The 24,924-nt window shown below is 35.9% G+C and overlaps 1 protein-coding gene across 1 annotated transcript in view; it reads right to left on the bottom strand.

Annotated features, from left to right (window-relative positions):
* Positions 1 to 6,537: 6,537 nt before the first annotated feature.
* vash2 (vasohibin 2) overlaps positions 6,538 to 24,924 on the bottom strand; it is a 32,553-nt gene continuing 14,166 nt past the window's right edge. The window contains exons 5-7 of the mRNA XM_055186153.2: positions 21,769 to 22,150; positions 15,508 to 15,632; positions 6,538 to 9,447 (exon numbers count right to left, since the gene is read on the bottom strand). Of these exons, the coding sequence (XP_055042128.1) occupies positions 9,378 to 9,447; positions 15,508 to 15,632; positions 21,769 to 22,150 (577 nt within the window). The 3' untranslated portion in view covers positions 6,538 to 9,377. The remainder of the gene's footprint in view (positions 9,448 to 15,507; positions 15,633 to 21,768; positions 22,151 to 24,924) is intronic.

Genomic DNA, 24,924 nt, shown 5'->3' with positions numbered 1-24,924 from the left:
CCAGTGGGTGGAGGAGGGCCATTATACACAGATTTTTTTCTTTCAGGTAATAACTTGTTTGTTGTTTATTATACTTTGTTTCTTGTGTAATTATTATAAATATCTGTATATGTTTTTATAGAAACATTTAATGGATAAAAAGCTTAACAATGAACTTTATTCCCCTACAGATTTGTTGTCAGCATTTTAATTCAGAGGTGGATTCCAGTGGGTGGAGGAGGGTCATTATACACAATTTTTTTTCTTTCAGGTAATAACTTGTTTGTTGTTTATTATACTTTGTTTCTTGCATAATTATCAATATCTGTATATGTTTTATTGAAAGTAACATTTAATGAAAAAAAGCTTAACAATGAACTTTTTCCCCTACAGATTTATTGTCAGCATTTTAATTCAGAGGTGGATTCCAGTGGGTGGAGGAGGGCCATTATACACAATTTTTTTTCTTTCAGGTAATAACTTGTTTGTTTGTTTATTATACTTTGTTTCTTGCGTAATTATTATTAATATTTGTAAATGTTTTTATTGAAAGTAACATTTAATGAAAAAAAGCTAAACAATGAACTTTATTCCCCTACAGATTTGTTGTCAGCATTTTAATTCAGAGGTGGATTCCAGTGGGTGGAGGAGGGCCATTATACACAATTTTTTTTCTTTCAGGTAATAACTTGTTTGTTTGTTTATTATACTTTGTTTCTTGCGTAATTATTATTAATATTTGTAAATGTTTTTATTGAAAGTAACATTTAATGAAAAAAAGCTAAACAATGAACTTTATTCCCCTACAGATTTGTTGTCAGCATTTTAATTCAGAGGTGGATTCCAGTGGGTGGAGGAGGGCCATTATACACAATTTTTTTTCTTTCAGGTAATAACTTGTTTGTTTGTTTATTATACTTTGTTTCTTGCGTAATTATTATTAATATTTGTAAATGTTTTTATTGAAAGTAACATTTAATGAAAAAAAGCTAAACAATGAACTTTATTCCCCTACAGATTTATTGTCAGCATTTTAATTCAGAGGTGGATTCCAGTGGGTGGAGGAGGGCCATTACACCATTTTTTTTCTTTCAGGTTGTATGTTTGTTTATTATACTTTGTTTCTTGCATAATTATAAATATCTGTATATGTTTTTATTGAAACATTTAATGGATAAAAAGCTAAACAATGAACTTTTTCCCCTACAGATTTATTGTCAGCATTTTAATTCAGAGGTGGATTCCAGTGGGTGGAGGAGGGCCATTATACACAATTTTTTTTCATTCAGGTAATAACTTGTTTGTTTGTTTATTATACTTTGTTTCTGCCATAATTATTATAAATATTTGTATATGTTTTTATTGAAACATTTATTGAAAAAAAGCTAAACAATGAACTTTTTTCCCCTACAGATTTATTGCCAGCATTTTAATTCAGAGGTGGATTCCAGTGGGTGGAGGAGGGCCATTACACCATTTTTTTCTTTCAGGTAATAACTTGTTTGTTGTTTATTATACTTTGTTTCTTGCATAATTATAAATATCTGTATATGTTTTTATTGAAACATTTATTGAAAAAAGCTAAACAATGAACTTTTTCCCCTACAGATTTATTGTCAGCATTTTAATTCAGAGGTGGATTTCAGTGGGTGGAGGAGGGCCATTACACAATTTTTTTCTTTCAGGTAATATAACTTGTTTGTTTGTTTATTATACTTTGTTTCTTGTGTAATTATTATAAATTTTATGTTTTTATTGAAACATTTAATGAAAAAAGCTAAACAATGAACTTTTTCCCCTACAGATTTATTGTCAGCATTTTAATTCAGAGGTGGATTTCAGTGGGTGGAGGAGGGCCATTACACAATTTTTTTCTTTCAGGTAATATAACTTGTTTGTTTGTTTATTATACTTTGTTTCTTGTGTAATTATTATAAATTTTATGTTTTTATTGAAACATTTAATGAAAAAAGCTAAACAATGAACTTTTTCCCCTACAGATTTATTGTCAGCATTTTAATTCAGAGGTGGATTCCAGTGGGTGGAGGAGGGCCATCATGCAAATTTTTTTCTTTCAGGTAATACTTGTTTGTTTGTTTGTTTATTATACTTTGTTTCTTGCATAATTTATATAAATATTTGTACATCTTTTTATTGAAACAGTTAATGAAAAAAAGCTAAACAATTTACTTTTTCCCCTACAGATTTATTGTCAGCATTTTAATTCAGAGTTGGATTCCAGTGGGTGGAGGAGGGCCATTATACACATTTTTTTTTCTTTCAGGTAATAACTTGTTTGTTTGTATATTATACTTTGTTTTTTGCATAATTATAAATATCTGTAGATGTTTTTATTGAAACATTTAATGAAAAAAAGCTAAACAATTTACTTTTTTCTCCTACAGATTTATTGTCAGCATTTTATTTCAGATGTGGATTCCAGTGGGTGGAATAGGGCCATTATACACTTTTTTTTCTTTCAGGTTGTTTGTTTGTTTATTATACTTTGTTTCTTGCATAATTATAAATATCTGTATATGTTTTTATTAAAACAATAATGAAAAAAAGCTAAACAATTAACTTTTTGCCCTACAGATTTATTGTCAGCATTTTAATTCAGAAGTGCCTTGCTGAAAGGCTCCACAGTCACAACTCATTGGCCTTGAGACTCAAACTTGCAACTCATGGGTAAAAAGCCCAAAACTCTCTCACCAACTGCCCCAGCTGAAGGACAATGGGTGGTTTAAGGTAATGACTTGTTTGTCTATTATACTTTGTACCTTGAGTAATTATTATAAATATTTGAATTGAAACATTTAAAGGAAAAGTAGAAGAGTTGCTGAACATTTATCTTTTTCCATACAGATTTATTGCCAGCCAGTGGCGGCTGGTCAATAAGGGGCACAGGGAGGAAAAGCTGGCCAGAGAGGAGAGCTACTTTTTACATGTTACCAAAAAGTTAAATCAATGCAATGCAAAGTGCAAATTAATACAAAATAAAATCATTTAGTTGTACTATTTCACTGTTAGTCATGTTATCATTTATTAAAAAAATCAAAACTGAGTTCTGTGTGTGTGTGTGTGTGTGTGTGTGTGTGTGTGTGTGTGTGTGTGTGTGTGTGTGTGTGTGTGTGTGTGTACCTGGTAATTATCACGTTGTGGGGACCAATAGGAATACCAGTGTTTTTGTGACCTTGTGGGGACATTTTGACATCCCCATGAGGAAACAAGGTTATAAATCAAACAAAATGATGTATTTTGAAAATGTGAAGTAGGAGAAAGTTTTCTGTGATGGTTGGGGTTAGGGAATGGGGTAGGTAAGGGGAATAGAATATACAGTTTGTATGGTATAAAATGCATTACGTCTATGGAATGTTCCCACAAAACATGGAAACCAGAATGTGTGTGTGTCTGGGGCGCCTCCCAAACGAGTGTGTATGTAGGTCAGTGTATTTGTTAAAAGCATGTGACTTGTCGGAGCCGATGGTGTAGTGGGCAGCGCTCCAACATGTGGTGCTTTCGCACTTTCGGCAACCCGAGTTCGATTCCGGCCTCGTGGTCATTTGCTGATCCCATACCCCTCTCTCCTCATTCACTGTTAATAAAAGGCAAAACGGCCAAAAAAATAACTTAAAAAAAGCATGTGACTTGAGGCTGAGCTCTAATTGGCTTGTTTCAGATTCAGCTTGCTGTGCCCCAGTCCCTCTCACTTTTGTTGTTAGCAAACCAATATTGTTTTTATGTTTTTGACCTATGTGTTATGTGATTGCGGTTTGAAAATGTTTAATAAGGTATATTTTGCAGTTTTTTTGCTTGTTTTATGCACAAAATCACTTAAATTTGATATTTTATTGGGTCGTTTTGGTCATCAAGAAAAAGCATCTTAATTTAAGAATTTTTAGATATTTTTACTAAAAACGACAAAAATACTAAGAATTTTTTTCTTGAAAATTATTTTTTGCAGCGTATCTTTGGCGCTATTAATTCTTCGTATTTTGTGCATTAATCCACCCCAAACTTACCTCAGTTTGAGCATTAATTTCAAAAAGATTCAACTGTTATATCTCACGTATAACTAGAGCTTGAAACAGCTGGATGGTTTTCAACATAACAAGATCATTATCTTGGACAATTGAACATAGTTGTTAAGACCACACACATATTGGGCTCTGAGGATACGATCATGTGACTGGATGAATATACACGATGTCCTCTCAAAAGAGTAATCGTTAACGTCAGACCACTCAAAATAATGTTAACAGCACTGTGGGTTTAATCCCCTTGCCTCTATCAATAAGACCTTCTACGGATAAGTGCTCGAATCACAATGTTACGGGACACTGTTTAGGAACGTACATAAATTTCAACACTAACCACATAGTGGTTATATGCTGCCAAGGGGGGTAATTTTACAATGTCCAAAAGTAAACATACCCTGACATGTTTTCCACAAGTCTTTCTCAACGCAGAAGTTTTTCTGGCAGGAAGAGGTGCGAGGTGAAACCGTTGAACAACGGAAAACATAATCAGACTATGTGGAAATTTCTGAGATTTCACAATTGGAAGAATGTATCTTTTGGATACAATTTGATGATGAAAATGAAGCAACTATAGAGATGTTAGCGCCCTTGGAAAAAACAAATTGTGTTACTGTAAACAACAACAAGTACTTCTGACACGCTAGCAGTTCTGATCCTCAGAACGGCTTGAGATTCGTTTCGCTTGTATTCAGGATCCAATATATCAATACTCACCAGGAGCCGAGTAAATATTAGCTTTGTTGAACAAAGAATATACAAAATGAGTTACTCGTCAGATAGTTGGTTTAAAATGCTTAATTTAAATTTGGGTGATGTATATCTACGCAACTCCACTCAAATCAGTAAATAAAATGTCTAGCTGCAATCTTTAATGTTTGCTCTATCGCCATCTCTGTTTGAAACATAGATTGCAGGTTACTTTACACACTTATCTTTATGTGAAAAAACAAGTGACATTTTTCCCGCAAAATTTTACCTGACAACATATAAAACTACACTGTAAAAAGTGAAAGTTGTATTAACTTAAAAAAATCCTTCAATTGTTAAAGGAACAGTATGTAAGAAATTTATATCAATGAATCATAAAATTGGCCCTGATATGTCACTAGACATTAAGAAATCAATTTCATTTCAAATACTTATATCACTGACAACAGTGGTCCAGTCAGGATATTGTCATTTAAAAAGTGGAGTTGCAGCCCTCAACTGATGTTTATGTTGTCTTTTGTGTATTGGCCACCAGTTGTGTGATTGCAGTACCAGTTTTAGCCACAAGTTCTCTTGTATGTGTTTGGCAACTTGTATGTGTTTGGCAACCCGAGAGGGGAAAAACATTTTTAACTCTTTCCCCGCCATTGACGAGTTATCTTGTCATTTAAGAGAAAACATTTGCATAAAAAAGTGTTCCTGATGAGTTTAATCTGCAATACCATACTTACCCAATATATGAAAAAACTGAAGCCAAAACGTTACTTACTAATTTTAAACTCTGTGTATGTTTTGATAATCATTCTGAATCAGATCTCTAACAAAATCCCTTTTTGCTTAAAAAAATATATTTTTGAAGAAAAATACCCATATTTAAGAGTTTATAAGAAGAGAAAAATATATACAGGTGCTGGTTGAGTCAACTCGTCAAGAAAGAGAAAACGCTTTTCTGAGGAATTCTCAAATTCATATTTTCGCTATTATCCACTAGGTGGCGATCTTACCCAACTTAAACACTGACTGACGCATTCACTCAACACAAAAAACACAGTTAGTTTTGATCATGGCTCTGAATGTGATCTCTCATAAAATTTCTTCACAAAAAAAAATGTATTCTCAGCTTTTAGTTGAAAATTTGATAGGTGATAAGAGAACAAATGAAGGTAGGATAACACAGTTTTTTTTTTAAAGTGGAGCGTCTGTACTTTCATTTAAAATATTTTATGTTTATTTAATGAAGATCATTTTTCTGGAAGCCATTAAACTAAAACTGGGTGGCAACTTACTGTAAAAAAAAAAAACGCTGACGGGGAAAGAGTTAACGTTAAGCATGCTTCCACGCATATTTGATCATCACTTCAACAGTTGCACGATATAAATGTTAATGTATATTTTAGATGAATGTTGATTTATAAAAATAAGCACCCCAGTCTTTAATCATATATTCATTGTGTCTTTGCTGCGTCTTTGTTGCTTGGGAACTGCGCTCTGTTGCAGCCACACTTGATTCTGAGAAACTACTTTGTTTGGCGGAAGAGTAATATTTGTACTAATATAATTACAACTTATTTGTGTTTTATTTTATGAAGTCCTGCTATGCATATGAACTAACCGTTTTATAAAAGCAATAAGCCCCGCGAAGCAGTGGTGTTACAGTGCATTTTATAACAGCTAAGGAGGTTTTAGGCACTCCGACAACACCCCTTAGCTGTTATAAAATGCACTGGTAACCCACTGCTTCTTGGGGCTTATTGCTTTAATAACCCATACTTGACATCTATGCTAAGCACACTGAACAGTCAAGCACAGATTTATACAAAACAGACTTTTATTAAAACAGGCTATAGAACAAAATAAATGGATTACAGATGTATTTGATTGTTGGGGAATGCAGGTAACCCAAAAACAAATTTATTACAGAAATGAGGACTTATGTACAAGCTGTGGGTTTAGGAAAGAACAATTGAGGGTCACACTAAGTCATTAAAACGGTACATTTGTAATACAAACAGTCTGAACACAAAACTGAGGCTTAGTTTGATCAGAGGATTAACATTCATAAGAAACACCTCCTTTTAAAAATATATTTACATTAATTATTTGTACAATTCATCAACATTGATTGTGTTTTCAGACAGGTCAAGCTTGCATTAGAGCATACAATTTCACAAAAGCATCTGTATTAATATTAACTTCACCTACGCAGTAATGCTTAAAACAAAACGTGTACATCGTCTTGAATGAAGGTCACCTATGTGCTACATTTGATCAGTTTAATGTGCTCTTTCGATATCAAAATAACCAAAGCTAAAATTGTTATTGAACTCTTTAAAAACAGACTAAATGTCTTACCATAGCACCTTTAAGGAGAGATCATTGCATTTTCCTTTCAATGTTTAAACGTCTGCATTCACATACATTTGATTAGATACCAAACAGCAAGTTATAAATGGTCAAATTTGTAAGAATGTGATGTTCTTCAGGGCCAAGTAACCGAACACTTCTTTTCCATGAAGTGTCTAAATACTTTATTGTGGTATAAAACCAATTCAATAATTACTTTAATCATTATATCAAACCTTCAGTCTTACAGGTCAACTTTAACGGTCTGGCACTTGTGTGGTTCAATAGCTTCTGATAGAAAGCTGGTACCAATAACAAGGCAGAATAAGATATAATGTAGTAGTTCAATCTGTCAACAGCACCCATTTCGTAACGTTCAGAGAGGAATCATTCAAACACCTACAAAGAATTGATATCAATGTAAATGCTACAATTTTAAAGACAGGTGTACTGTCAAGGTGAACAGATCCATAGACCTGCTCCATGTGCATAGCTTATTCTCATACATCTAAACTAAACAAGGCGGGATGTTTTAACTATTAAGTGATATGCTGTTGATCAAGAGATATGAGATGTATACTTTTAAAATAAAAAAGTGGCACAATAAATCATGACAATTGATGTCTCAAGTCTTTCGACCATATTCTTCATACAGCATTGATTGTTACATGTGACAATAGAAAACAGATGTTTTATATTAATGTAAAGGTAAACGGCAAATTACATAATAGTGTAGCGTATACTGACATGATGTCATACAACAGAAAAACAACCACACCTCTTACGATGTCAGAATAAAGGTACAAAAGCTGTCGCTAGTATGGTACCCATTAAAGGGTGCATATTGGTACCTCATTGCTGTACCTAATGGCGCTTTCCATCGCATAGCACCCCACGGTCAAGGTCAGGTCAACTCACCCTCACTTTGGCTTGGTTAGCTTTTCCATCGAGTTTAATAACACTTAATAACACTGTCGTTATAATTGCGCTGCCTACTACTGTGACATCATAAGTGAGAGCGTCAAAAAATTCAAATTGGCCACCACAAATAGATGTTTGCACATTGCGTTTATCACTACCTCTGTCTCACATGACAGTTTCTGTACGAACACCCGTGGCGTCAGTTGACGCGCTCCGCTGAGCCTCATTTAATTGCATTTATTCATATATGCGAACGTTCGTGTCGCGAATGTGACGCCACAAACTGCAAGTCTGGAAAAAAATCGTTATAGTGTTCCTGATTCGCAACCTGTGGATGTTTTTCATCACTAAAAGGGAGTTTGGGAACTCACAGATGACAACATGTTTGTTCGAGACAGCGCAAGCTAGCATGAAGGTAAAGACATTTTTTTACATTATAGCGATGATGCTGGTAGTGACGATTCTCTCAGACCAATCAGTGATCTACAGTGTTTTCACGTTTTGGTATCAGCTCGGGTCGCTTGGAACCCCGATCGAGGTGGTACTAAAAAAAGGATTGGGTACTACGTACTGAACACAGTGGAAAAGCTCACAAAAGTAAGCTGACCCGAACCAAACCGTAGGGCACCATGCAATGGAAAAGCGCCATTAGGGCCCTTTAAGAAGTACTGTCCTAGTGACAGCTTTTGTAACTTATCTTCTGACCATGTAATGAATTAATAAAAAATATAAAGAAAATCATAACACACTGCACTTGCTAAAAACCAGTTAAAAACAAAGACAAAATCTTACAAATTAAAAAATACTTAATGTAAAGTTTTGTACTCTTTTGTGAAACTGTAACTGTGATGTTTAAAAAAAGGCCTTTCATTGTACGTTTGATTTGTCAATAAACCATGTTGCATTCTTTTTACAGGAGTGTCGTGATTGTGTACAGATAAAAACACGTAATAATGCAGGTACAGGCAAATAATTTGATCCATTATGTCCTCACACCTCTGGCAAAAAAACTTCGGGTTTTCTCCAAAAGAGCCAGCCAGCCTATAAATCATCTACCATCACACGACCAAGATTTATATCTCTGCCAAGCACAATGCAAGTTTTACTCCTTTTCTATATTTGCTTATATACTGTATTTCGTTTACTGTGTGTTGTCTCTTATAAATGTTAAAAATTATTTAGGTATAAATGTTTTGTATTTTATATCAATCGAAGTTGCTGTGAAATGTCGTTTTGGCTTACTACTACTTCACTTTCTAAAATTACTAAGAAATATATTGCATGCTTTGATTTAAAACCTTGTTTTAAAAAGCTGATGTTTAAAATACAGTTCACAATGTGCATTAAACCGAGTTTGGAAAAGGTGATGGAGATGAGGCTGGTGACTCAGATTCGGATCTGATATCCATCACTTAGGGTGCTGAGCTCCGCTGGCTTTCTGTCCAGAGCTGCTGGCCTGCAAATAAACACACTGATGTCAGTTTCATATCAGATTAGGAGATTATTGTTGCGTAATGACAAAAAGCTTCACATTTAAAGGGATAGTTCACCCAAAAATGAATCATTTACTTATCCTCAACCATTTAGGTGCACCTTTGACTTCCATGGTATTTGTTTTTGCTACTATACAACTCCATGGAGCTCTTTTTTTGCTTTATTACAAATATCTTTTTTGTGTTCAAATTCATACAGGTCACAGGCGGCATCACTTTTCACCAATGGAAGAGAGCGAACGGGCGTCCATCTTTTTTACAGTCTATGGTTTGATCCCAAGAACATGCATATGAATTAAAGAAATGTATAGACTGAAGGCAACGCAAGTCGCTTTGGATAAATGTATCTGCTAAATGCTTAAAGGAATATTCCATTTTCTTAAAAGAAAAATCCAGACAATCCACTCACCACCATGTCACCCAAAATGTTGATGTCTTTCTTTGTTCAGTCGAGAAGAAATTATGTTTTTTGAAGAAAACATTGCAGAATTTTTCTAATTTTAATGGACTTTAATAGAGCCCAACATCCAACACTTAACTCAACACTTAACAGTTTTTTTCAACGGAGTTTCAAAGGTCTATAAATGATCCCAAACGAGGCACAAGGGTCTTATCTAGCAAAACGATTGTCATTTTTGACAAGAAAAATAAAAAATATATACTTTTAAACCACAAATTTTCGTCTAGATCCGGTCCAGAGCGACCTAACGTAAATGCGTAGTGACGTAGGGAGGTCACGTGTTACATATATAAAACGCACATCTGCGGACCATTTTAAACAATAAACTGACACAAAGACATTAATTAGTATCAGTTGACATACAACAATGTAGGAACGGTCCTCTTTCAAGACGCTTGTAAACACTGGGGCGGAGTTTCGCATTCGTCCTCTGTGACCTCTTGACGTCATGACGTATTGCGGTGACGTAGTGGGGTCAGCTGGCGCATCACGATCGGATCTACATGACGAGAAGTTGGGCTTTAAAGGTGTATATTTGTTAATTTTATTGTCAAAAATGACAATTGTTTCGCTAGATAAGACCCTTATGCCTCGTTTGGGATTGTTTGAAACTCCGTTGAAAAAAACTGTTAAGTGTTGAGTTAAGTATTAAATGTTGGGTTCTATTAAAGTCCATTAAAATTAGAAAAATTCTGCAATGTTTTCTTCCAAAAACATAATTTCTTCTCGACTGAACAAAGAAAGACATCAACATTTTGGATGACATGGTGGTGTGTAAATTATCTGGATTTTTCTTTTAAGAAAATGGACTAATCCTTTAAATGTAAATATAATGTAAATGTACATTATAATCAGTGACACAACAGAAATCTATTAAAACATTTATTCAGGACTGGGCATCATTAGATACTCATTAAACACAACAAATGTCTGAAATAACTAACATAAGTATGACTTTAATAATGATTTGCACCAAGATAAATTGATAATGCTTGTGTTTTATGAATAAGACCTAATGATTTATGAGATGAAACTAGTGATGTGTAACATGCTTGCAGATTCCAGTACAGGGCATAACTTTATAAATAATTGGCAGCTATCAACTAACTAAGTGTTCTTTCTAGGTAGGGATATCTTCAGCAATGGTTGAGAAAACCTTCAGTCACATTATGGAGATTTCAAGCAAGCATAAAGCAAAATTTCTTTATAGTCCTTCGTGGGCACATTTACATTTATGCATTTGACAGATGCTCTCATCTAACACGACTTGAGTTTGTGTGTGTTCCCTGGGAATTGTACCCCTGTCATTTGTGTTGCTAACGCAATACTAACTGAGACAGAGGAGGTGGGGTTGAGATTGTAGACAAACATCCTGTATAGAAATAGCTCAGACTAAAGATAATGCACTTTGACAGAGAAAGAACTCAGGAAAAGGGCAGACGCAGCTCTGTAGTACCAGAACTAAATTTTTGTTCTCACTGGAGGCCTGTTTAAAGAGCAGGTTTACTGTGAAACATCTGCAATGGTATTTTTGTTTTTATATTTTTAGGTAATTTTATGTCTTTATTGGTAAAATCGTAGGTCGGACATGCATTTTCACTGGATCGACCCTGCCTTCAAATGTCAAAAGCATACATGTTATTGCTGCACCTTGGCTCTGATCAGATGGTATTTGGGAAACTTGTTCCCATAGGACTGTGACCAACCAACAAACCTTTGAAATCTCAGCTTGCCAATCTGTAGCAATCGATTTAAAGTGGCAGCTTTTGCAATCCCACGTGGGTATGTTTAAAAAAAAGGTTTGCTTTTTGACAGCTCATGCCATATAGTTCACTACCAACTGACTATTTTCAGGCCTGCGTAATATCATTGCTAATATCGAAACTCTTTGGTTATTTTTTAGCGTGATGCTAATTTTCTAATTGGATTCAATGGATTGTGCTAAGCTATGCTAAAAGTGTTAGCGCCAGACCCGGAGATCGGCTGAATAGATTCCAAAACTGTAAAAGTCAAAGGTCTAACTCCAGGGGAGTTATATTTTTTTTTTTAAAGTGGATTGTCCCTTTAAGTTTGTCAAATTCTTCAAAATATACCTTTGTACTCCACGAAAACAACAACATAATATACAAATATTTGGAATAACATAAACACAATTCAACAAAAAATCAATAACCATTTCATCTTTCTTGTGAACTTTTAGGACTCTGGCATCTTGCATATCTCGGAGAGTTCATCTCTCTGACAGATTTTCATAATTCATATGGATTGGAGAGCAATTTCTTAATTCTTCCCACTAACAATATAGACTAAATATCATAATCAGATCGGGTAAGTTAAAAGCAAAATTTAAAATTTAACTTGTGTGGCAAGTGATGTGTGTGGTGCTGTGTGTAATGGAGGGTGATACTGACATTAAATGGGTGTTGTGATTCACCAGCTGCCTTGCAAACTTGCGTATGTGTGGAACTTAATAATTAACATCTCAGAGTATGTGAAGGGAAGGGGGTGAAATGAAACAGTAAAAATAGCTCCAATTGGGAAGCAGAAGGCTTTGGTTTAATTTCATTTCATGTGCAGCTAAGCTTTTTTGCTGGTACATTACATTGGCTAATAAATTACAGGAGGACAGAACAATAACGCTTGTTTTGTAAGGTGTCAACTGCAGCGCTTACAAGAATAACTTGCAATTAAACAAAGCTGAATGACTGAAGTTAAACAAACTATAATTACAGCATACAGACGTAATTTGATCTCGTAAGTTTTTTTAAGGGGTGTAAAAGCACAGAGAAATTATAGTTTACCAATAGACAGCATAAATACCACTGTCAACATTGAATTAAAAAATAAAATGATCTAGCCAAAATTATACTTTTAATTTTTTTATTTCCTTATATATATAGCATCGCGCTAAAATATAACCAAAGAGTTTTAATATTTTTCCTATTTAAAATTTGACTCTTATGTTCTGTTACATCGTGTACTAAGACGACAGAAAATTAAAAGTTGCAATTTTCTAGGCAGATATGGCTAAGAACTATACTCTCATTCTGGCGTTAAAATCAAGGACTTTGCAGCCGAAACATGGCTGCAGGAGGCGCAATGATATTACGCAGCAGCCGAAAATAGTCCCCTTAGTAACTTTCAATGGCAGGGGACTATTTCGGGCAGTGCATAATATCACTACGCCTGCTGCAGCCAGCTGAATGGATTCCAAAATGGTAAAAATCAAAATTTTAACTCTAGGGGAGCTGGAAAATAGGTATATTTTTTTAAAAAGGTTTTTTAGTCGGTCCGACTCCCTATGCCAAAGTTTCCTAAGTGTTTCAAAATTCTGTCATGATTTACTCACTGTCATGTTATTAACTCATTCCCCACCAGCCATTTTTTGAAAAGTTGCCTGCAAGCATTTTTTGTGATTTTCTCTGCTTATAAACTCTTAAATATGAGTATTTTACTTTAAATATAAAAATTTTTTAGCAAAAAGCTGAAATAATTGCATTTTTGTGAAGGAATTTTGTTAGAGATGAGATTCAGAGTGATGTTGAAAACATACACAGTTTAAAATTTTTTGCTTCAGTTTTTTTATAAATTGCGTAACTCATCTAGTGGATAATCGTGGTATTGCAGATTAACATAAAAATTCATCAGGAACACGATTTTTATGCAAATGCTTTCCCTTAATTGACAAGATAACTCATCAATGTCAGGGAAAAGTTAAAAACAATTTATTTGTTCTGATGAAGCAAGAGGAAGATATTTTGAGAAATTTTTGTAACCAAACCAATCAAAAGCACCATTGACTTACATAGTATTCTTTTTCCTACTATGTAAGTCAATGGTGCTTCTGATGTTTGGTTACAAACATTCCACAAAATATCTTACTCTGTGTTCATCCGAACAAAGATTTAAACAGGTTTGTAACAACATGAGAGTGAGTAAATTATGGCAAAATTTTAATTTTTGGGTCAAGTATCCCTTTTAGACCTTGTAAAAAAGCCTAGTCATGCATGGTCAAAAGACCATAGTTGGGGCAAAAAATTGAATGTATAAATATTTATGACTAGCATTATTCTAAATCATAATACTGAAGTAAACACTCCAGTTCTTTCACAATCCTGGTTGTATTAAAAGATAATGTGACATCATCAGATGCACATTGGTTTATCTTGGTGTAATATTTTTGTGATATCCGCACTCACCCCTGCTGTTATGCTTGACTCAGATCCTATTAAAGTGAATGCCAACCCATTTAATGCCTAAGGGTAGCTTGTACTGACAGTAATGCAGTGTTACATTAGCTAAATGTGTTTGAAACGGCCGTATCCATAACTAACCAGCTCTTACCCACAAGGTTATTTCCCCAACCTAAGAACTGTTTTGTATGTATGTCTGGCTAACACAGCTGTCTTTTTCTTAACAGATATTAAAAAGCAAAATGTACACTGTTAGAAAAATGTATCATATACCCCAGCTGTCACTGGTGTGGTACCCTTTAAAAGGTCCTAATATGTACAATTAGGGACAGATATGTATACATTTGGTACTAATATGTGCATTTGAGGTACAAATATGCACTCTTTAGGTACAAAGATGTACTTTATGAAAAAGGTACCACCCTAGTGATAGCTAGGGTACATATTTTGACCATTTTTGTACATACGCTACTGTTCAAAGATTTAGGGGGTCACATGACTGAAATGTTGATGATCTTAATCTCTTAATCTAAATGTTTATGCAAAATGGTTAGAGTTTAAAGTAGATCAAATATAAATAATGCATGTATATGGGTATGTAAATGTGTATCTTTATTAAAAAGATAAATCTCATTGGCTGTGCTTCCTGTGCGATCTTAAAACAACTGTCATGGCTTTGTTTGCTAGAGATGGTGTGTGTGCCGATACTCCCAAGAGCACCACTAAAAGGAAAGGGGTCTGATTTCCTCAACACCACAAACAAAAGCAGGCCGGCGTCTCGCTTTGTAAACTGATCTGCAGGGCTTCTGCACTTCTCTAGTACTCGTGTTGTGCTGCTATAGAAACTCTTAATCCGTAAGTCAACTGCCTGAATGGGAGACGCATGCCTGCATCGTAACCCGAGACAAAGGCAACCGCTTGCAGCTTTGCAAGGCTATCATCAAAGCTCTAAGGGGAATGAAAAGTGTTAAGACCTCTATGTGAACTTGACACATGAATGGACAGTATGTGTAATGTCCAATGACGGGTTCAAAAGAGCACAAATCTCGAAAGTGAAGGTGCTGACAGTGATCTGCGAGTCTGTCATTTTCAATAAGAGCTGGCAGAGCAACAAAGTTTACCTTTATGCAAATGCACAACAATGCAATGTGACAACAACCAAAAGAAGCACAGACAGTACAGCTTGTGTATATGCCTTATAATTAGATATGGGATACAATGATGGGTTTACTGTATTTGAACCGTTAAGATTGCATATGTATTTTATATACATTTTACTGGCAGCCTCTTTTCTACCAAGTGACTTACAAAATTTGATATATTGCACAGAATATCTCTCTATATTGGAAGTCAGAGTGTCCATTACTCACGATTTGTCTCTTCTGTGGATGTGCTGCCGTCTTTGGGGACTGGTGCCTGGCCGACGGTGCGGTGATAAAGATTTGCCTCGGGTTCTTTCTTTAATTGGAGACTGAGCGCTGGATGACTTGAGGATCTGCAATTAAACCCAAATAGACATTTAGACATTTCATACATTTTTAATGAGCTAATATAAAGTACGTTTCGGGGATTTGAAAAATTTAAACGTTATCATATAATATAATAAAAGAAATGTTTAAGATTATGCAGACGTTCAGGCCACTAGTCTTGAAATAGGTCTTTAATTCATTCCGCACTAGTTTTTTTTTAAATGCCTGCCAGCATTTTTTGTGATTTTCACAAAATGCCTTCCAGGAAATGTTTCTTCTAAAAATATATAAACATACAAATATATCAAATGAAAGAACAGACCCTCTGCTTTTCAAACAAACAATAAACAAACAAACCACGTTTCATCCTATCTATATTTTTTCTCTGCTTATAAACTTATATTTTTTTAGCAAACAGCTGAAATAATTGCATTTTTGTAAAGGAATTTTATTAGAGATTTGTTAACGATTATCAAAATATACACGGAGGGTAAAATTAATAAATCATTTTTTGCTTCATTTTTTTTATACATTTAGTAAGATCACCATCTGGTGGATAATCACGGTATTACAGATAACCATAAAAACTCATAATGAACACGTTTTTTTTCATGCAAATGTTTTCTCTTAATTGACAAAATAACTCGTCAATGGCAGGAAAAGAGTTAAATTAGAAAGAAATTTAAGTAGTGGTCTTAAACTGGATATCTCACACTACACTGTCAAAAAAAAAAGGTACAAAACTGTAACTTTTCTGTCGCTGGGGTGCTACCTTAAGGTTCCGTTTTGTACCTTTACATGTATACTAAACACAATACATTGTTGTACCTTTTTGGGTACATTACTGTACATTAATTATTGTGTACCTTTTAAGGTATAGTTAACTGTTTTACACCCCTTAAATTTAACTGGTACAAAAATTTTCTTTATAGTACACAATAGGTCCTTGGGCAGAGCGGCTGGTCAATAGGGGGCGCTGGGTTGGCCAGAGAAGAAAGCTACTTTAACATTAGGGCTGGTGATGTGGCCCAAAATAAAAATCCCCAATTTTTTCACAAAAAAATCCGATTTACGATGTAAATCGATTTTCCCCCTACTGAAAAATATTTTTTTCAGATTGCAAATAAATTTTTCAAAACAATTTTTTTACTTTATTTCCACAGTATATATGGGGACCATATCTTTAGCAATCTACATTGCGACTACATCTGTGATCATTTTCCAACTGCCCCCTTCTTATCATACTGGATAGGTACTGGTGATGCGCGGGTCAGGATTTTTTTTCAACCCGCAGGTTCCACTTTTATGAAAAATTTGGCCCGCCACGCACCACTGTATCTTTCCAACCCGCCCTGTGACCATTAAAATAGACATACTAAGCATGTGTAATGTAAACGAAAACAGGCTTTATTTCAGCCTAAAAGTGCTTGGAAACAGCCATTAGATCGCCCTGTAAACTGACAACAATACGCAATATCAAGTTACGTTGCAATGTAATTTAACCTTATCAAAAGAACCTAATAAAATATGAAAATAAACATTCCCAAATATTTAATAAAGACTATGGGGTATTGCACGCAACATACATGTTTTTATTTTGTTTTTAATGACCCGCTCCGCAATAAAGTGACAACTTTACCCGCCCCGCGGGTTACGAGACAACCCGCATCTCTAACGTTACTGGATGCAGTTTGTAAATGTTTCTAGAAAGTAGGCTGTTTTTTTTGGCGTGTTTGCTTGTGCTGCCGCGGTCTTTCGTAGGGCACAACATCTCTCCCACTCGACAGCATGCCTCTGTTTAAGGTGCTGCAGTAAATTGTTCGTGCCTTGCTAGCAACAGACTTCTAACACACTTTGCAGCGGGTGTTGTTTGTTTTGTGTCTGACGCCGCAAAACCGAACCAATTCCAAATAACAGATGACACTGTGCCTTTCTTGGGAACGCGTTCTTCCATGCTCGCTGCCATGTTGTTTGTGTAACTCTATGGCGAATGCGCGGGGGAGGGCTGAGCCAACTCGGAACTATGGGAGCCCAGAGGGAAGTTTTGCGAATGTTAAAGAGGAAAGCGATGTAATTCAAACAAATCGATGTTAAACTACACATTCAAGTTAATCGATAAAATAGATTTATCGCCCAGGCTATTTAACATGTTACAAAAAAGTTAAATATATAGTGCAAATAAATACAAAATAAAATCATTTAGTTGTACTATTTCAATGTTAGTCATGTTATCATTTATTTAAAAAAATCCTCATCAAAACTGAGTTTGTTTATGTGTGTCATGTTTGTGTGTCTGGGGCGCACCCCAAACGAGCGTCTATGTAGGTCAGTAAAAACTGTAAAAACATGTGACCTGAGGCTGAGCTCTAATTGGTTGGTTCCGGATACGCCCTGGGGCGCAGGACTGTGCGCCCCAAACCCTCCCAATTATGTTGTAAGCAAATCAATATTGTTTTTTATGTCTTTGACCTCACGTGATTGGATCGTTCTCAGTCTTATAACCGTGTTTGTGATATAATTTGTTCATATTTGCCTGTTCAGCACAAAGTTTGCTTGTTTTATCGCCTCAGCTGTCTGGCACTGCAAAAAAATAATAATTCATTAATCTGCTTCATGGGGTGTTAAACATGTAAAGTAATGCACTGTCTCTGTTCATCTGTTATCTTCACAAATAAACACATTTGAACTTGAATTCTCATCTTGTCAGTTCATGAATAGAAATGAACAGGTGAACGCAAACAATTATTATCATTAAAACATGAAATGACGGATAATTGACTATGACAGGATTTTTAAAAGTGAAAAGTCTAACCAAACTCTGGTGTGTTTGTGTGTGAATGATTACTGTACCTTAATTAGTTCATTACTGATAATAAACCCACATTATACTCACATTATACATTATACTTATACTCAGATTTATTTCATACTTTAGTTGACTTCAACAGTAACATTTTCAGCATTTTAGCTAAGCACCAATGATATTTATCACCTGTTAAACGGCTATTTACAGACATGCATTAGCATTACTACAGTAAAAGTCTAATTTCAAGTTTGTATGCACCCCCCAAAAAAAATATTTAGCACCAGCTGCCACCGTCCTTGGGGTATATTATTGTACTTTATAAGGTACAACATTACAATGTGTTGTATACGCAGAAAGGTACAAAAAAGAATCTTAAAGAGGATACCAACCCCAAAATCTGTTGCAGGTGCCAAAAAGAGTGAATTGTAAAACGAGAAATGGATAATGAAGATTGCCTATCATCAGGCCGACAGGGGGCCGCTGCTGAAAAATAACACGACTATAATCAGTATATTAAATAGGTAACGCTTGAACACTTGAACACCACGGGGAGTAAAAGCTGAATCACTTTCACTGCGTTCTCTTATTACGAGTTACTGCTGTGCAGATGTATCTAGAAAAACTCCACATTCTGTTCATTAACTTGATGATGCTCATTAGCTCCATTACGCCACAAGTCAACAGATTTCCAAAACTCTCAATCGTCTATAATGTTTTTCCCAAATAAACAGCAAAGGCAATGAAAAGTAACTTGTAAGGATGCATTGTAATGTTTTCAGTTGTATCCTGCAGATTTTAAAGCAAATAGGATCCATCCAGAACTGATGTTTGACTTTTTGATTACATGTTTGATCAAGTGTTCCTCCCTCCCTTCCTTCCTTCCTTTCACATGCTTTCAGATGTTCATCTAGCTAAGACAGAACAGACAAAAACATTTTGAAGGGCAAATCCAAAATGTCTCATTATTTATAAATCCAGAATTCCTTACAGACATCTAGAGCAGAATTTCCACTCTTTTTATGCGATGAATGGAAAATGTGTCACATCTGACTGCAGTCATCCATGTGTAATACTTTTGACCTAGTTTTAACTGTCTACATAACAAATGTGTCCTACGTTACAGGCATACACCTGATCTCTAGATAGTCGACTGTTCGAACTTTGTCCAAGGACAAAATTGACTTTGATGATCCTGGATAAGTCACTCAGGATTAAACAGAAATCTTTTTAATAACCTAGATGCCCAACAGCACTGTAAGGCATTTGGTATGTGTGTCTGTTTCCCCACAAGAAATTTGACCTTATTTAGCTCTAACAGTTTCCGTAGGTCCACTAAGGGTTCCTACTCTTAAGTCAAATTCCCTGACATTTCCCTGGCTAAAAAGATGAATTTCTATGGCCTGTGTCCAGGATGCAGTGAGCCTGGATAATGTAGTGTACACCGTGAGTTTATAAAAATGTAGCTTAAATGTGTAAAATGAATAAACAGTTACAATAAACAGCTGTTTAAATTGTAGTCTCACTTGAAATCAACAGAGACTTGGACCTGGGAATGGTATTCCTTACGTCACAAGTTAACAAGCGGATAACATTTTGATAAATGGAAACTAAAATTAAAAGCAACAAACAAAAATCCTTGATTTTCCATGACTTAAACTATAAAAATATAAAATTCCCTGACTTTTAATGTCTGGAAAAGACCTTTAAAAATTCCATGATCCCAGAAATTTCATGACCCGTGGAACCCTATCCACTGAATTACTTTCTGTAAGTGACGTTGGTTATTTGATACCATAAATAAGCTATTTTTCTGGTTCCATATTTCTAGACTCAGTGGACAAAAATGCTTTGCTCGCGTACAGCATGTAACGCAAATTATGGATCCTCCGAAAGCAAGACCGTCTCATTTCAGTTCACTTCGTGGCCTTCGGTGGCTGCGACATTTAAAGACCGAGTTTTCGCCTTTAAGATTGCATCCTTAGAAGGTCGCAGCCTTCGAATTGGGACACAGTTATAGAGTACCAAACAAAATACAACTATGAGGTTGGTCAATTTTAACACAATCTCATACCAATTTATACGTATTTTATGAGGTGGCTAAATTTGTACCACCACATTTGTATGATTTGCTTTCATTCCTGTGATGTTGGGGTTAGGGGTGGGTTTTTCTTATCTTTTTTTAATAATCGTATGTATTTGTACGATCACACAAATTGGCAACCCTGTTACCATAATCTGTTATTTTTGTGATTTCATAATTTTAGCTGTTGGGTGCGTTTTGCGTGAAATGTCAGTGTGATGTCACACTGATGAACACACTTACACAAAGTAACCTGCAATGTTTTTCAAAACATAGATGGGGATAAAGAGGCAAAATTTAAAACAGCAGGTTTATTTAAAAGAAAACACCAACATTTTTCAATATTTTACTATGTTCTTAACTCAACTTAGACAAATTAATACAAATCTATCTTTTTTCAATGCGTGCATTTTTAATCTTGGTACAGCACCTCGTGAATGTGTTAGCATTTAGCCTAGCACCATTCATTTCTTAGGATTCAAACAGGGATGAATTTAGAAGCCACCAAACACTTCCATGTATTCTCTAAATGCTAATTTAAAGACTGTTACATGAATAGTTACACGAGTAAGTATGGTGGCACAAAATAAAACTTTTGTTTGGAGCCATAGGAATTAATGGGGCTAGGCTAAATGCTTACACATTCAAGAAGTGCTGTACAAAGATTAAATGCATGCATTGAAAAAAGATAGGTGGCATTAATTCATCTAAGTTGAGGTAAGAACATAGTAAAATATAGAAAAACTGTGTTTTTTTCTCCTTTAATCTTTGTACAGTGTGTCGTGATTGTGTTAGCATTTAGCCCCATTAATTCCTTAGGATCCAAAAAGGCATCAATTAAGAAGCCACCAAACACTTCGACCTCGGGTGCAGTAATATTGACGGAAGTTTGAGTGAGAGGGGGAGTAGTCGGGAGTGATGATGTTACTGCACGCTGAGGCTGTGCTTTTCCGCCATACCATATAGTTCTCATTTTTTACACGCTTAAAAAATCGACACGTTTTATTTTGTGCCACCATACTTACTCATCTTGTAACAGTGTTTGGTGGCTTCTAAATTCATCCCTGTTTGGATCCTAAGGAATGAATGGGGCTAGGCTAAATGCTAACACATTGATGACGCACTGTACAAAGATTAATTGTACGCACCAAAAAAATTTGAAAAACTGAGTTTTTTCCTTTAAACACCCCAAAATCCCCACTTTGAGGTCATCATCGAACAAAATCATAGCAAAACCAAAAACTAAGCCCTGATCACTGATGAGCGATGTCCTCACCTTCATCCTCATGTCTCGGCCGTGCTTCTCCAGCTCTTTGCGCATATCTTCCCGAACCTGCTTACCAGCGTTGATCACCAGGTAGTTCCATTCGATTGGTTGAAAAACATGTGGATTGTGGGGCACATACAGGCCGATCTTCACCTTCTTCATGGTGTGCTGATAACGGCGGTACGAGTCCTCGAAGTCGAACACCAACTCGCTGAGCGTACGGAAGGTCAGGGATCGGTCCATGAGGTCAGCACGACGACTCATACCCAGGGTGCCGTAGCGGCCGTTACAGTAAACGCCCAACACCACGTGATGAAAGTGGTGACCGGAGAACTGGGTCTTAAAGCTGATGGGGAAACGTTCAACCGAGGTCAGACCATTGGTTAGGTAGCTAGTGAGAAACAGTCAAGGTTCTTCCTAATAGTCAATTGTATTTTAATTTCATTCAATTATGAAAGTCATTCAATAGTAAGTTGATAAAAGTATGTTGTGTAAAATCAGGAAGAAATTCTTGAATATATCAATTTAAATCAGCTTCATTAGAATGTGAATTGAGAATTGAATTGATTGTAGAGACACTATTTGAGATTTTTATAAACCTTATAGTAAGCTAAGTGTTTGCCAACACTAATTCTATATTGTGAATCATATCATTGATACATATCGGCGCAGTTTATATTGAAATCTCAATACAACATGAATCATTACACCCCTACCAGTGAGTGTTCAATTCACAATAGTCTAGCAACCAACCCAGAACAAATCGTCAACCAATCAGCGACACTTAAAGGAATATTCCATTTTCTTAAAAGAAAAATCCAGACAATCTACTCACCACCATGCCACCCAAAATGTTGATGTCTTTCTTTGTTCGGTCGAGAAGAAATTATGTTTTTTGAAGAAAACTGCAGGATTTTTCTAATTTTAATGGACTTTAATAGACACCAACAATTAACACTTAACTCAACACTTAACAGTTTTTTTCAACGGAGTTTCAAAGGACTATAAACAATCCCAAACGAGGCATAAGGGTCTTATCTAGCGAAACGATTGTCATTTTTGACAAGAAAACTAAAAAATATGCTCTTTTAAACCACAACGTTTCGTCTAGGTCCGGTCCAGCACGACCTAACGTAAATGCGTAGTGACGTAGGGAGGTCACGTGTTACATATATAAAACGCACATTTGCGGACCATTTTAAACAATAAACTGACACAAAGACATTAATTAGTATCATTTGACATACAACAATGTAGGAACAGTCCTCTTTCTCAACACTTGTAAACACTGGGGCGGAGTTTCGCGTTCGTCCTCTGTGACCTCTTAACGTGATGACGTATTGCGTGGGGTCACGCTAGCGCATCACGACCGGATTTAGACGAGAAGTTGTGCTTTAAAAGTGTAAATTTGTTATTTTTATTGTCAAAAATGACAATCGTTTCGCTAGATAATACCCTTATGCCTCGTTTGGGATCGTTTATAGTCCTTTGAAACTCCGTTAAAAAAAACTGTTAAGTGTTGAGTTAAGTATCAATTGTTGGTGTCCACCAAAGTCCATTAAAATGAGAAAAATCCTGCAAAAAACATAATTTCTCCTCGACTGAACAAAGAAAGACACCAACATCCTGGACGACATGGTGGTGAGTAAATTATCTGGATTTTTCTTTTAAAAAAATGGAATATATTAACCAAACTTAACTAGCATCCACCTACAACACCCTAGCATCCTGGTAACAACTTCTGCACGAGCAAGAAATGCTTGCTTCTCAGAAAAAGTTTAAAACTAGTTCCCAAATCTAATGTTCTTTCCTTCTGGGCTTCTCCCCATCTCTGCTTCATCTCTTCTGTAGTGTTATGTAATAATGATCAGCGCTAACTGCGGCATGGACACACGAGCAAGCACCAGCTTGTGAATCTATCAGCAGGGTTCATACCAGACCTCATCTGCAGCCAGGAGAAAACCTCTACAGCTGTGATGACGAAGAAACGCATGCTGTTACCGCACAGGCATCAATTACAGCAGCAAAGACATCTTAAAGGGACACTCCGCTTTTTTTAAAATGGGCTCATTTTCCAGCTCCCCTAGAGTTAAACATTTGATTTTTACCGTTTTGAAACCCATTCAGCCGATCTCCGGGTCAGGCGGTAACACTTTTAGCATAGCTCAGCACAATCCATTGAATCTGACCAGACCATCAGCGTCACGCTCAAAAAAACCCAAAGAGTTTTGATATTTTTCCTATTTAAAACTTGACTCTTCTGTAGTTACATTGTGTACTAAAACCGACGGAAAATTAAAAGTCGCGTTTTTCTAGGCAAATATGGCTAGGAACTATACTCTCATTCTGGCGTAATAATCAAGGACTTTGCTACCGTACCATAGCTGCAGGAGGCGCAATGATATTACGCAGTGCCCGAAAATAGTCCCCTGATATTGAAAGTTACAATGCATATGTGAAGTGCCGTTTTTGGGTGTGTCGTTTTAAATGCAAATGAGCTGATCTCTGCACTAAATGGCAGTGCTGTGGTTGGATAGTGCAGATTAAGGGGCGGTATTATTCCCTTTTGACATCACAAGGAGAGCCAAATTTTAATGGCCTATTTTTTACATGCTTGCAGAGAATGGTTTACCAAAACGAATGGTGCTTTTCCATTGCACAGTACACCACGGTTTAGTTTAGGTCGGGTCGAGTCAGCTTACTTTTGGGGGCTTTTCCACTGGATGCAGTACGTAGTACCTGATACTTTTTAGTACCACCCTGGTTGGGGTTCCAAGCGACCCGAGTTGATACCAAAACGTGATGCGAAAACACTGTAGATCACTAATTGAGAGAATCGTCACTACCAGCGTCACCGCTATAATGTAAAAGATAAGCTTTACCTTACTGCTAGCTTGCGCTGTCTCGAGAAAACCTGTTGTCATCTGTGCTTAGCTGTAAGTTCCCAAACTCCCTTTTAGCGATGAAAAACATCCACAGGTTGAGAATCAGGAACACCATAACAGTTTTGTTCTAGACTTGCAGTTTGTGGCGGCACAGTTGCGATGCAAATATATGCTTAAATGCAACTTAAATGAGGCTCAGCAGAGCGCACCGACCGACGCCACGGGTGTTTGTACAGAAACTGTCATGTGATACAGAGGTAGTGATAAACACGATGTGCAA

This window comes from Misgurnus anguillicaudatus, chromosome 18 (assembly GCF_027580225.2).
Source record: "Misgurnus anguillicaudatus chromosome 18, ASM2758022v2, whole genome shotgun sequence".
Lineage (NCBI taxonomy): Eukaryota > Metazoa > Chordata > Actinopteri > Cypriniformes > Cobitidae > Misgurnus > Misgurnus anguillicaudatus.
This window is presented reverse-complemented; position numbering and strand designations above follow the sequence as displayed.